At 39.3% G+C, this 12,137-nt stretch overlaps 1 protein-coding gene across 1 annotated transcript in view; it reads left to right on the top strand.

Moving 5' to 3' along the window:
- LOC123505650 (acetylcholine receptor subunit beta-like 1) overlaps positions 1–11,270 on the top strand; it is a 128,739-nt gene extending 117,469 nt beyond the window's left edge. The window contains exons 7-12 of the mRNA XM_045257250.1: positions 1,544–1,723; positions 2,880–3,055; positions 3,299–3,450; positions 3,703–3,815; positions 4,559–4,678; positions 5,258–11,270. Of these exons, the coding sequence (XP_045113185.1) occupies positions 1,544–1,723; positions 2,880–3,055; positions 3,299–3,450; positions 3,703–3,815; positions 4,559–4,678; positions 5,258–5,422 (906 nt within the window). The 3' untranslated portion in view covers positions 5,423–11,270. The remainder of the gene's footprint in view (positions 1–1,543; positions 1,724–2,879; positions 3,056–3,298; positions 3,451–3,702; positions 3,816–4,558; positions 4,679–5,257) is intronic.
- The last annotated feature ends 867 nt before the right edge of the window (positions 11,271–12,137 follow it).

The following is a 12,137-nucleotide window of genomic DNA, read 5'->3' as shown; positions in this document are numbered from 1 at the left end:
GAGGAAAAGAAGATCCACCTTAAAACAAAATACCCAGCCAATCACAAGAATGAAGGCAACCAAACAGACGAGATGGAAGAAAAACACCCCACAGAAATTAAGTCCGAGATACACGAAGAACAAAGTGAAAAGAAGAAAAGAAATCTGTGCTGTCATAAGTTGAAAAACAAATAGTGTAAAAATGTCATTATTCACAAAAATTACCAAAACGTTGGCACGATTAAAGAGCATCCGTCACTGTATAGGCACCAGCGTTCGCTGCAACTGAGACACTGAGGCTAGGATGGAGAGGTCAACACAGGAATCAGAAGAGGTAATGGGTGAGGTCTTGTAATGAATAAGATGAGAAGTCAGTAGGGAGCTGTGACAGGAGAGGTCATAGGCTTCGGCGATGGGTTGACCAGAATCACATCAGTTCACGTAAGGTTCTGCTTGAGAATATTTTAATTATTTCAGTTACATATGATTTTTGTCCAAAGCCCGGGACACATTTTAGCTTCCCAGTGACTTGAATTTAGAATGACAATTACGAATCAGTTAAATAGGAAGTGTGTTTTTTAGATAATCCATCTCACACCAGATTTAAAGAGACACCTAACTGGATCAATTTATGAATGCTATGTATATCATCATATAGCAGTTTGAATGAGCAGAATTTGAGCAGCTCTAGAGTAAACACTTGCTTATTGATGGGAAGCCAGTTATTCAGACCGAAATATTTGATCAAAGGCTGACAAAGTTGTATGATAGTTTGTTTTTCCCTGGTCTCTAGTCATCAACGAGTAACAAAGGATTTTGCGTTTCTTCGGTTAGGAATAAAATGTAGGCCAACAGCTATTAGTCGTTTGCGAAAAAAAAAAAAAAAAAAAAACTATGATAATAAAAGTCAAATCTTAAACATGAAAGCTTCATCAAAGTACAGACAGATGTTGCCTGAATGCTACAGGCAAAAAGCCGGTGTACGTATTTCCCATACGGCTGTGTCCCTTTTCCGCGAAAAGGATATTGATCTTGATAACAGAACCATTTGATGAGTTATCTTTCTCATCTAACTTAACCTTTGAAAGTTATCTTATCGTTTAGACTTTTACTGAAATTTCAACATCGAGCAAGTCTATTCTGAACTCTCCCTCAGTCCCAGCCTCTGACCAACTTGCTCTGAAACCGCAATGGGGAACATTGAACCCAGTCCCCCATTGATAATTATGCAGTTTAACATCTTAACTTCGCTGGATTGAGTTAGATTCCCAACACTCCAATACTGCTTCAGTCCTGAGGTTTCGCTGTGAGGATGTGTTCTTTCAAAGGTGCAGATTATTTGCTGGGAAACAAATTCAGTTCTGCAACTCCCCTGAATATATTACCTAGAAGAGACAAAAACAATATCGAATTGTTTGATGCCTCACTACTCATCAACAAGGACTACTTTTACTAAAACTGAAAAGCAAAAACTTATTATCTTATGCAAATTGCAATAAGATAAGAATTAAGAACATCTTAGTCACTGCCAAGAAAAAAAAAGTAAATGCTATTATGTTTTCAGGTGCCCGCTTTCCTCAACGTGGTGTCCAATGCGAACCACCCCACGGAGACCGACATCACCTTCTACATCACCATCAGGAGGAAGACTCTGTTCTACACCGTCAACTTGATCCTGCCCACTGTTCTCATCTCCTTCCTCTGTATCCTGGTGTTCTACCTTCCCGCTGAGGCAGGAGAAAAGGTAAGGAAATACACTGTTGCACTGGACACACTGCCGTACAGATCGCGACACTGAATCTCACACTTCTAAGAGTATGATTTATGTGTGCACTGCTAGTACTCGTAGAAGTGTGCCATAAGTTATTTATAGTCTGAAAAACAAGGTCACAGATACTTTTTTGGGGGGAACTTTTGCGACCTGGCTAGTGTGTTTTGTCGGTGTCCTGGTGTTGCAAAAAAGAGAACAAGAGAGATATCACAGAATTCATGTTTGCAGTGTATGTAATCGTCATATTACAGTGTATAGGTGAATTATGATTATCGTCAGAATCTTTTTTGTTTTTGTTTAGTACTAAGTATTTAACCTCTAACTAGGAAATATAGCTCAAATAAAGAATGTAGAATGCGAAGATTAAACTCGATATGAATATTATCTTTACTCTTTCATCATACTACCATATTCCACTTGATTTTCAGTTAACGACTACGATAATCATATGGTTATATACCTCATCATATTTTCCTTCCATCTGTGTGATAACGCCCTAACAGCTTTTCCAAGAACAAATGTTACCGTCATATTACATACAAAAGAAGACACTAGAAGATAATTATTGAGGGTTTTTTTTTTTAGCAAATTAGAACGCTAATGTTAATGGAGGAATCAAAGAATAACAAAGAGCGACATGACCTTAGGTTCTCTCATGGTTATGAATAAAATTAAAGATAGAAAGACACGTCTTAAATTATGGGTGATCTTTTTTTTATTGTACTCTATAGTGATTGGCATCCCTCTTACATAAAAATAATGAACTACTTCACCGTTGTGCATGAACTAAAAATAGCAAGTACGAAAACACCCTGGTCGCAAGCTTATCTCCGCTGTCGTAAGGAGAAAGAGACAGACGGCTACGTTAGCAATGATGACACGCGACAATAACCTCAGATTACGGAAGATATTCTCAAAAACCTCAACACCTCACAAAATACATAGATTACGAAAGTTACATTCTCAAATTTCTAGTACCTCTTACAAGATACATAGATTTCAAGACCTACATTATATTCTCGAAAATTTAATGACCTACAAAATGCACACAACATCACTTTAAAGATATCTTCTTTCGTAAGTCTTTAAAAGCCGCTGTGAGACTGAGCACCGCTTTTTCAACCCTCAGGTGACGCTTGGTATTTCGATTTTGCTCTCCCTGGTTGTGTTCCTCTTGCTGGTGTCGAAGATCTTGCCGCCGACCTCACTGGTGCTTCCTCTGATTGCCAAGTATCTACTGTTCACCTTCGTCATGAACACCGTCTCTATCCTTGTCACCGTCGTCATCATCAACTGGAATTTCAGGTGAGGTACAGTGGCTGCGTAGTGAAGGTATTTGTGTAAAAGAAAAAGTAAATTACATATTTTTTTTTTTTTTATTTTTCTTTGATGTATTTACAGATATTTTTTATTATCATTCTCATTTTTTTTTTTTCTTAACGTTAGGTTGTCATGCTTTCGGGCTGGAAAGGAAACTGTTGTTTGTCATGATTTCTCTTATTGTTATTATCGTTATGCACTCCACTACTAACCTCCTTTCCGGTGCAGGGGCCCGAGGACTCACCGGATGCCCAACTGGATTCAGGTGTTGTTCCTTAAGTACCTCCCCGTCATGCTATTCATGAAGCGTCCCAAGAAGACCCGACTCCACTGGATGAACGAGATGACCCCCGGCCAGTCCCTTTCTCCCATGGCGGCAGGTGAGTGAGCCATTCCCCCCTAACTTACCCCCCCTCTCTCTCTCTCTCTCTCTCTCTCTCTCTCTCTCTCTCTCTCTCTCTCTCTCTCTCTCTCTCTCTCTCTCTCTCTCTCTCTCTCTCTCTCTCTCTCTCTCTCTCTCTCTCTCTCTCTCTCTCTCTCTCTCTCTCTCTCTCTGTGTCAGTCTGTCTGTCTGAATAATGATGGTTCGTGTGTGCGTGTGTATCAACTGAATCTTCTTGCCTTCCGCACAGGCGGCGTGCCTCCCCACCACCACTTCGGCTCTCCAGAGATCGATAAGAGCACCGGCAAAATCGAACACATGGAGATGTCCAACATTCACCACCCGAACTGCAATCTCAACCAAGTAATTATAATGCTTGCTGGTTTTTTTTTTCTATCAATCACATTATCGTGAAATACATGCTGGTTCTTTTCTTGCAGATGGAATAATGAAGCGTGATTGACATTACAATCATTATTGAAAATCTTTTTCCTCCTTTCATTTTTTTCTTTAGCTAGCTTTTCATGCACCATATATATATATATATATATATATATATATATATATATATATATATATATATATATATATATATATATATATATATATATATATATATATATATATATATATATATATATATATATATATATATATATATATATATATATATATATATATATATATATATATATATATATATATATATATATATATATATATATATATATATATATATATATATATATATATATATATATATATATATATATATATATATATATATATATATATATATATATATATATATATATATATATATATATATAGTGATAAACAGTTTGTCATGACATGATAGTGAGCTTTATATAATCATCATAGATTTCCATTACTTACTCTTACACCAAGTTTATAAGTCTGTCTTCTCATATCAATGAACAATTTTAAGAGTCCATTCACATACTTCTTAAAAACAACACATACCTTTATATTGTTTCATCCGAAAATTTATTTAGGCATAGCAAGTAATATTCTACATGCATAGAAATCGGTATGCAGCATGATGTTAAACAGAAGTCTCAGATAAGGAATCTCCCATTACACAGATGCCGAGGCGCGAATCTGAAAACTCTGACTCCCTGTTCATCACACCGGAAGCGTACAAAGCGACGGAGGCCGTGGAGTTCATCGCCGAGCACCTGAGAAACGAGGACCACTACATCCAGGTGAGGCGCTGCCTGGCGGCTGCGGGAACTATGGCACTGCGAGTGTGAATGTCTAATATATGACTGCAGGAAAGGAAGTTGATGCACTGATTCATTATGTTAAGGAGTTAAGCAACTAGTAAAGGTGGAATTGATAGAATTATATATATACTTCTATATAAATATCAGCCAAGTAAATTCCATCCACGAAAATTTCACCTGAAACAATTACCCTAATGATACATTTGTCAACATAACGTAACTCTAAAACACCATGAAAGGAATTATTTCGCTGGAAACCTTAAGAATGTAATGTTCGTTGGGGATGCCCAGAGTGAGTTTCTGATGTACAACATTTATTAAGTAAATAATGACAGGGTGAAGGAGAACGATACACTTGGAATCATTTACGTGTTAACAGTATTTACATTATTTCCATCATCTCATTTAGAGCTTAATAACATGTCTATACGGTGAGTGCTTTTTTGCAATGAATTTTATATGAGTGTTCTTCTGAGTCTTCTCCTTTCACACTTAATTCCTGTTGCTGACACATCACCTTCCTTCACGAACTAACTCTTGTCCCGTTTTTTGCTTCAGATACGCGAGGACTGGAAATACGTGGCCATGGTAATCGATCGTCTTCAACTGTACATTTTCTTCGCCGTCACCACAGCCGGCACGATTGGTATTCTGATGGATGCCCCCCATATATTTGAGTATGTCGATCAGGACAACATTATCGATACTTATAGAGGGAAGTGAATTGTGAAATTTAACCAAGTTGGAATTCACGTGTATAATTCAAAGCGGATAAAAATATTGAAAAATAGAGGCATATGATCCGGATACGAAAGCTTGTGAGCTCAAGTGGGAATGTGCCAAATACAGAAGGAGAACGAGGAAGAACAAGCAGTGAATATCCAAGATAGATCCTTTAAGTACATCTGCTTGTCTCTTGATCCTTCTCTGTTCATCTTCCTCCTTCCTTCTCTGTCCCAGGATCAGGTATGGAAAGAATCAGTCGTTCTCTGGATGGCGAAGGGGAAAGCAAAAGATTGTGATATATCATGAGCGACGGTCGCTGATACAACACCAACTAAGTTAAGAGAATATATTATTATATATATGAATATATATATAAAAGTTCAAAGTACTCTTTAATCATGGTGCCAGTTCTGTATGTGATTTTGGTTATGTTCAATCAGTATTCTGGGGTGTGGGGACGACGGCATTCTCACAGTGCACTAAAGGACAAGGCGAGGCCGGACAGACGCCCGCCCTTCCCTCGGCCGCCCCGGAGCTGGTTCGTCGTGGTGACCGCCAGTCCACCTTCTCTACCTATGACTTTGTCCAGCAATCCTCCACTGTTGACCGGTTTCTCGCTTATTTGTTAGTTATATTGTCTCTGCGATTTTGCATTCCTATGGTGTAGTAAAATCATCCCTTTCAACCTTCATGCCCAAGGATAACTACAGGAGTATACATTTATCAAACCAAAACTTTTCTTAATGGTTACTGTATTATCATTTTTACTTTGGAGTCTTCTGGCATCAGTGCTCAAAATAGATAGCAGAGCCAGCGATGGTGTGCGGGTGAATGCAAGTGTGTGTGTGTGTGTGTGTGTGTGTGTGTGTGTGTGTGTGTGTGTGTGTGTGTGTGTGTGTGTGTGTGTGTGTGTGTGTGTGTGTGTGTGTGTGTGTGTGTGTGTGTGTGCACGCGCGCGCGAGCACCATTAACGATATGGAGAATGCAGGCTTGCGTCCATATGTGTGTGTGTGTGTGTGTGTGTGTGTGTGTGTGTGTGTGTGTGTGTGTGTGTGTGTGTGTGTGTGTGTGAGAGAGAGAGAGAGAGAGAGAGAGAGAGAGAGAGAGAGAGAGAGAGTGTGTGTGTGTGTGTGTGTGTGTGTGTGTTTGTGTGTATGTTTGTGCGTCTGTGTGTCTGTGTTTGTGCCTGTGTGTGTGAGCGCAAGACTGCGTCAAAATATTCATAAATCTGGAGCGTGCAATGCCGGAGTAACTAATAGAGAAAATAACATGAGGTGTTTCTCGATTGTGGCCGGTGCGTGCGGGCGCGTCCAGACTTACTCCTGTCACGCGTCAGCTCGGTGAGGCGCTTCAGGACAGAACAATCAGGATAAAGACTAGATATTTGTAGTTTTTCATAGGTGCGAAGTTAGTGACATGTTTCATATGTTTACATACATAACTAGTAATTAAGTGGATTTGTATGTAAAATTATAATTACATGATTTGAGGTCTATGCTCAAGACACTACTTGACTGCAGTCCGAGGTTGACAGGAAACAAGAGTCACCACAGTCAACAGAAGGCTTGCATCTTAGCGGAACGCAGTGCTTGTCTTTCCATTATTAGCATGGACAATAGACGCTATTTTGATTGAAATAGAAAATACGAAAAGAAAATTTATATTGTCTTGCTCACAATTTTAGGTGCAATTGATTTTCCTTGTCTTGGGTAGCTATAATGCTTTGATAAGTGTGAATTACATGGCATTTCCAGCCTTCTTCCCGAGGCTCGCTTCATGCTTTCCTAGCAAGGCCTCCCGTCTCGCTCCCCGCCACAGAGGTCCCCAACATGGGCGGTGCGGGAGTCCATTCTTAGGAGGTCTGGTTTTTTCATGAATAACTGGCATATTTTTAAAAGAAACAGGTAAATACACGAAAGATATTATTATGGTAGAAGTATCTTTCCATTAAGTCGACCGCTTAGATTCTGTTATTTGGTAAGTCTTCAGTAATGTATTCAACAACCTTACAGTTTTCTTTTCAGGTTGACAAAGTTCTGTTTCCATAATACGTATTTTCCGTTGGTCTTGATGATGTTTCGCGGCTAGTTTTAAATGGTACTCAACAGGTTACGGGTACTGGATTTTCCTATCAATGCCATGGTACCTTTAACTGCTAAGAAACACAAGAGCAAATAGTTCTTATGCTTCAAAGGTTAGATCATTGTGTCATTATCTTCCTTCAAATAATTACTGTTTAGTCTTAAGACATGAGTTCCCCCATCACTGATTTGCTTCTGGGTTATTTCAAGACTTGGGTGTGATTTCCTGACTCAGCAAACACAGATAGTAATTGTACCTTCACCTGCAAGGCGAGCGTTCCCGGACCGCCTGTCCTTCCCTGCTGTCTGTATGTTAGTGGAATCAAAATAACAAGGCTCTCTTCTCTCAATCCATTAAAGTAAATACGTGTCTGTTGCGAGAGATTTTGTTAAGAAAAAGCTTCACTGAGCTAAATATATGATAAGCTTTTTCTTCGTTGTGTGTTGTATTTGTTTGTTTGTTTGTGACGAGATGTTTGCAAAGTGCAGCACTTGAATTCCAAAATTACTGATTGAATGAAAATATTTGCTTGTGTTCTATGTTATAAGATAGTGAAGTGTGTTGAAAAGATGACTGCAATACAGAACTTCGTTATAAGTCGTGTTCAGAAATGACAATAAAAACACGACGGAGCTATTGATTGGCAATGCTGGAAAAAAAAAACTCGGTCATCCAGTGGTATTACACTCATAACCAAAGACACTAAGATGTTATCTAGGGGAGTACGATGTTCCTTGAACATTATTTTGATATAACATTTCCACATTGCAGTGAAATTTATAGAACAGTTGTGGAAATAAGAGTGTTTGTGTGTGTGCGACTTAAAACTTAATATTTTGATACTGTAGGTAAGGTCGTGAGGTGTTCTTCTCTGAGATGAGAAGGTCAAGGAACAAGAGTGCTGAACTCACCACCTCAGAAGCCACACCTTGGAGATATGTGACAGTACTATGCTAACATGGAAATAAACTAGGATGTCCTAAGGCCAAAAATGTATTGTGTCTATAATTTTGTCTGGAGTTGTTTTATATTTTCACCAGAGAAAGCTCATTCTAACTACGCATACTTCCGAACCGCGCAGACAGACCGGAGCAGACGCGTCACTCCGGCCTGGCCCTTCCTGCCGCCTCGGGCTGGTGCTTGGCGGGGCGGGCCGGGGCGACGGATCAGTTAGAGTGGGGTTTCCAACATAACACCTTATATACTTCCCGCCGCATATGCTGTAAATGCTGAAAAGGCTTTCTCATTTAGAAATAGATTCATTATCTAGTGTTTGTTTGTTAGACATACCCATCTGAAAATATAAATCTTTAGAAGTTGTAGAAATCCCGAAGAAAATATGTTTTAACCCATGTCTGATTTTTTTCTTTTTGTACGTAGTTCATTATTTAAAATTCCATTATATTAATAATTCATTACGCTCTTTCGTACTGAAGATCTGGATTTCCTCTTTATCTTTGATTTGTCTGCCACATCACGAGCACGAAAGACCGTGAAATGCAAGAGTCCGAGTCACACAGGCCGTCACTTCCTGCTGGCGGCGAGGCGGTGAAGCCAAGTAGTGGTCCAGTGCCCATGACTTCCCCGGCGAGTCTCTGGACTTGTTGACTCTCTTGATGACTTCGTAGAAAAAATTTGTACCGTATGTGTGCTTTGGGGTTTAGTCTCACCGTTCGACTGTTTACATCTTAGATACGCTAGAGTTGTTATCGCAAGAAGAAAAGCAGTCCTGGTGAAGGCGTAGGTGAGGGTGGCCACCAGAGCCTCTGCTGGGGATTAAGTCGCTGCGATGTTCACTGGCTGAAGACTGATGTAAGCATGCGGGAGAAAATACAAACACTCACTGAATCAGCAAGTTGTGTTCTGTTGTCGATGGTCAGAGAGGCTAAAGCAATTCGAGCGCATGTTTATCTTTATTATGGTTACAGCCAAGACATATATTGATGGGTAACTGAGTTTTGGTTTGATAATAGATTTTTTTTTCTTTTCTTCTTAGAGTGTCATATTTATCCATTTATTCGTCTCACTTATTTGATCTACACATACACACGCATTGGCTGTACATGATATACTATGTGTTGACAGCAACTTGTAAAAGATAAATTGTTATAGTCAATGTTATAAGGAGCATTGTATATTATTTTATGTAAATGATCCATGTTTTAAAAACTTATGAAATTCTCTAAGAAATATGCGTTTACATAACGTTTCATATACCCCACTTAACCCCGATACATGTACACACCACTCTTGCACGTATCCTCAGATTTACACTGTTCGATTATTGGTAACTTTGGAAGAGACAATCATATATGAAATCTTTTTTTTCATTAACGCGAAGAAATTTGCATTAAAAGTTCGCCTTTATTATTCTTATGTGTTAGGTTTTAAACTTTTCTCAAATCTATCCTTAAACCCGTTTGACTTTTTTCCTCCCTATTTCCATGCAATGAATGTGCTAGTGACAGTCCTGAGCAAGAGCTTCCTCATACTCTCTCAAAGTTTCTCGTTTTAACTCTTTATGCAGAAAAAGAAAAAAAAAAGTTGACCAAAAAAAGGATCAAGACTGATCACAAAATTTGCTCCAGCTGCGAAAGCCACAGCGGATTTTGTTTAGCAGGACTGTAGATGGCGGTTATTTTCTTGACGACCTCGGTCCTTACTAAAAGCCGTCACTGTGTGGTGATGAGGTTACGATTGTGTTATCCGTCCGTGACCCATCAAGATGTGCACGCCACTCGGTGAATTGTCGTCTAGACTCTTAGCCAAGCAGCGCTATTATCAAGAAAACCAACTTCAACAACTGGCCAGTGATAATCTGAAGATTTGTCCAAATTTAAGAATAGTCAAAAACTTGCCTTCATATCAATGCGGTACATTGTTCCTTAGTATTTGTGTCTGTCGCATCCAGCTGTGGAATCTTTCAGAGAATGGAAGCTCTTTCTCCCTGTGACTGCATCACTTGAATGTTCGTATTTGTAACTTAAGACGTTTTCTTCACGCAAATGGGAAACATTACTTCAAAAATACAGTTTGCTAACTCCATAAAAATCTATACATATTTACCACGATTACCCTAGTAAAGTATTATCGGAAGCTGACTTGCAATGTTGAGTGATACTTGATTTGTATTGATCCAAGATTGTTTAATTTTTAAGATTTGTTAAACTTATTTTCTCGTATTGTAGAACGCATGAAAAAATAGTGGGCTTTGATATATAGGGAATATCATAAGGAAAATATAAAAAGCGGCTATCTTTGTTCAAGTATGCTACGTGATGGAATCTCACTGCTCAATGATATCCTATTTCTTGTCAGCCAGTGTTACCGCTGGCTCCAGCTTGAGCTCCCCGGCTCATTAGTCCTCATCCCATCAGCCCAGATACATCACCGCCCCGCTATAGAAACTGGGTTCGGAGCTTTGATTAGGCACCATCTATACATTTACCCGCAATCGTCTGGCCAGGGAGCCCAAGCTGTCTCAGATACGGGACTGGCATCTCATCCCTCCCTAGGAAAAGATGTCCGCCTCGCAATCGCCACTCGGGCGCCCTAGCGCCCCTAGGGTAAGGCATATCCCCAAGCGTTATCCTGAGGGCACTACGGACCACCCCTCCCTCTCCTAGGCTTGCGCTACCGTCACGAGGCTTACTTGGCCCCCTCCCCACCCAGCGCTAGCCACTCTATAGAGACGTAGGAGATCTAACATTTTGTATAGTGTATATAACTACGTTGTTTTAAGCAATAAAAGCTGTTTAAGAGACTTTGTGTTCTAGATTCCCTTTCAGATTGTTCTCAAAATACACCCTACATCCAATGACACCATTTAAATCCCCTACCTGATTTTCAATGAGGTATCACAGAATCAGTAAGATTGTTGACACACACTACGGTACCTAATTCCATAATAGCCCTTCAGTGACATGTTGCTCCAGGCTGGGGCAAGATTTAATGTCCCCTTCAGATGGACATCATTCAGTATTCCCCGAAAAAAAAAAAAAAAAAAAAAAAGGAAAATTGTTTTCATCTGTTGTAGCCCCATGGAGCCTGTGACGGTGACTTGATAAGCATTTCTTCTTACGAACCCTTCTGATTTTGTTGATTTAGGACCAAATGAAGCAAAACATTGTGGAGATATTTTTCTCACATTTTAATCATTTTGATGGTTTGGATATGTTGAATTTATGGGTTAACATTCATTAAATTTTATTCAATTCATGGATCCATATTTGCACTAAAAATAACGAGAATGTTCTAAAAAATTGTAATAAATACAAGGGTCACTGAAGAATGAAGATTACACTACACCAAAGCGTCACGCTCCGATCAGGAGGCCTCGCTCTGTTATGCTACAACAGTGGCTACGTGAGGTGCTTGTAGAAGGAATATCATAGAAATAAGCACAGATAAAGTAAGTAAATAAAAGCGGCAGACGGGACAAAGAAGAACAGCCCAAACAGCCGGTGACATATCAAGCTGAATATACCAAATAATAAACAGAATATGGCAACTTTCCTTACTACAAGTTCTTAAAACAGATTCGTACCTCACAAGGGAGAATAACTGATTGTTTCCTCTGCATTCATTCCATTCCCCAACAATGACGACTGACTTTGTCCCTTACACCTAC

This window comes from Portunus trituberculatus, chromosome 18 (assembly GCF_017591435.1).
Source record: "Portunus trituberculatus isolate SZX2019 chromosome 18, ASM1759143v1, whole genome shotgun sequence".
Classification (NCBI taxonomy): Eukaryota; Metazoa; Arthropoda; class Malacostraca; order Decapoda; family Portunidae; genus Portunus; species Portunus trituberculatus.
This window is presented reverse-complemented; position numbering and strand designations above follow the sequence as displayed.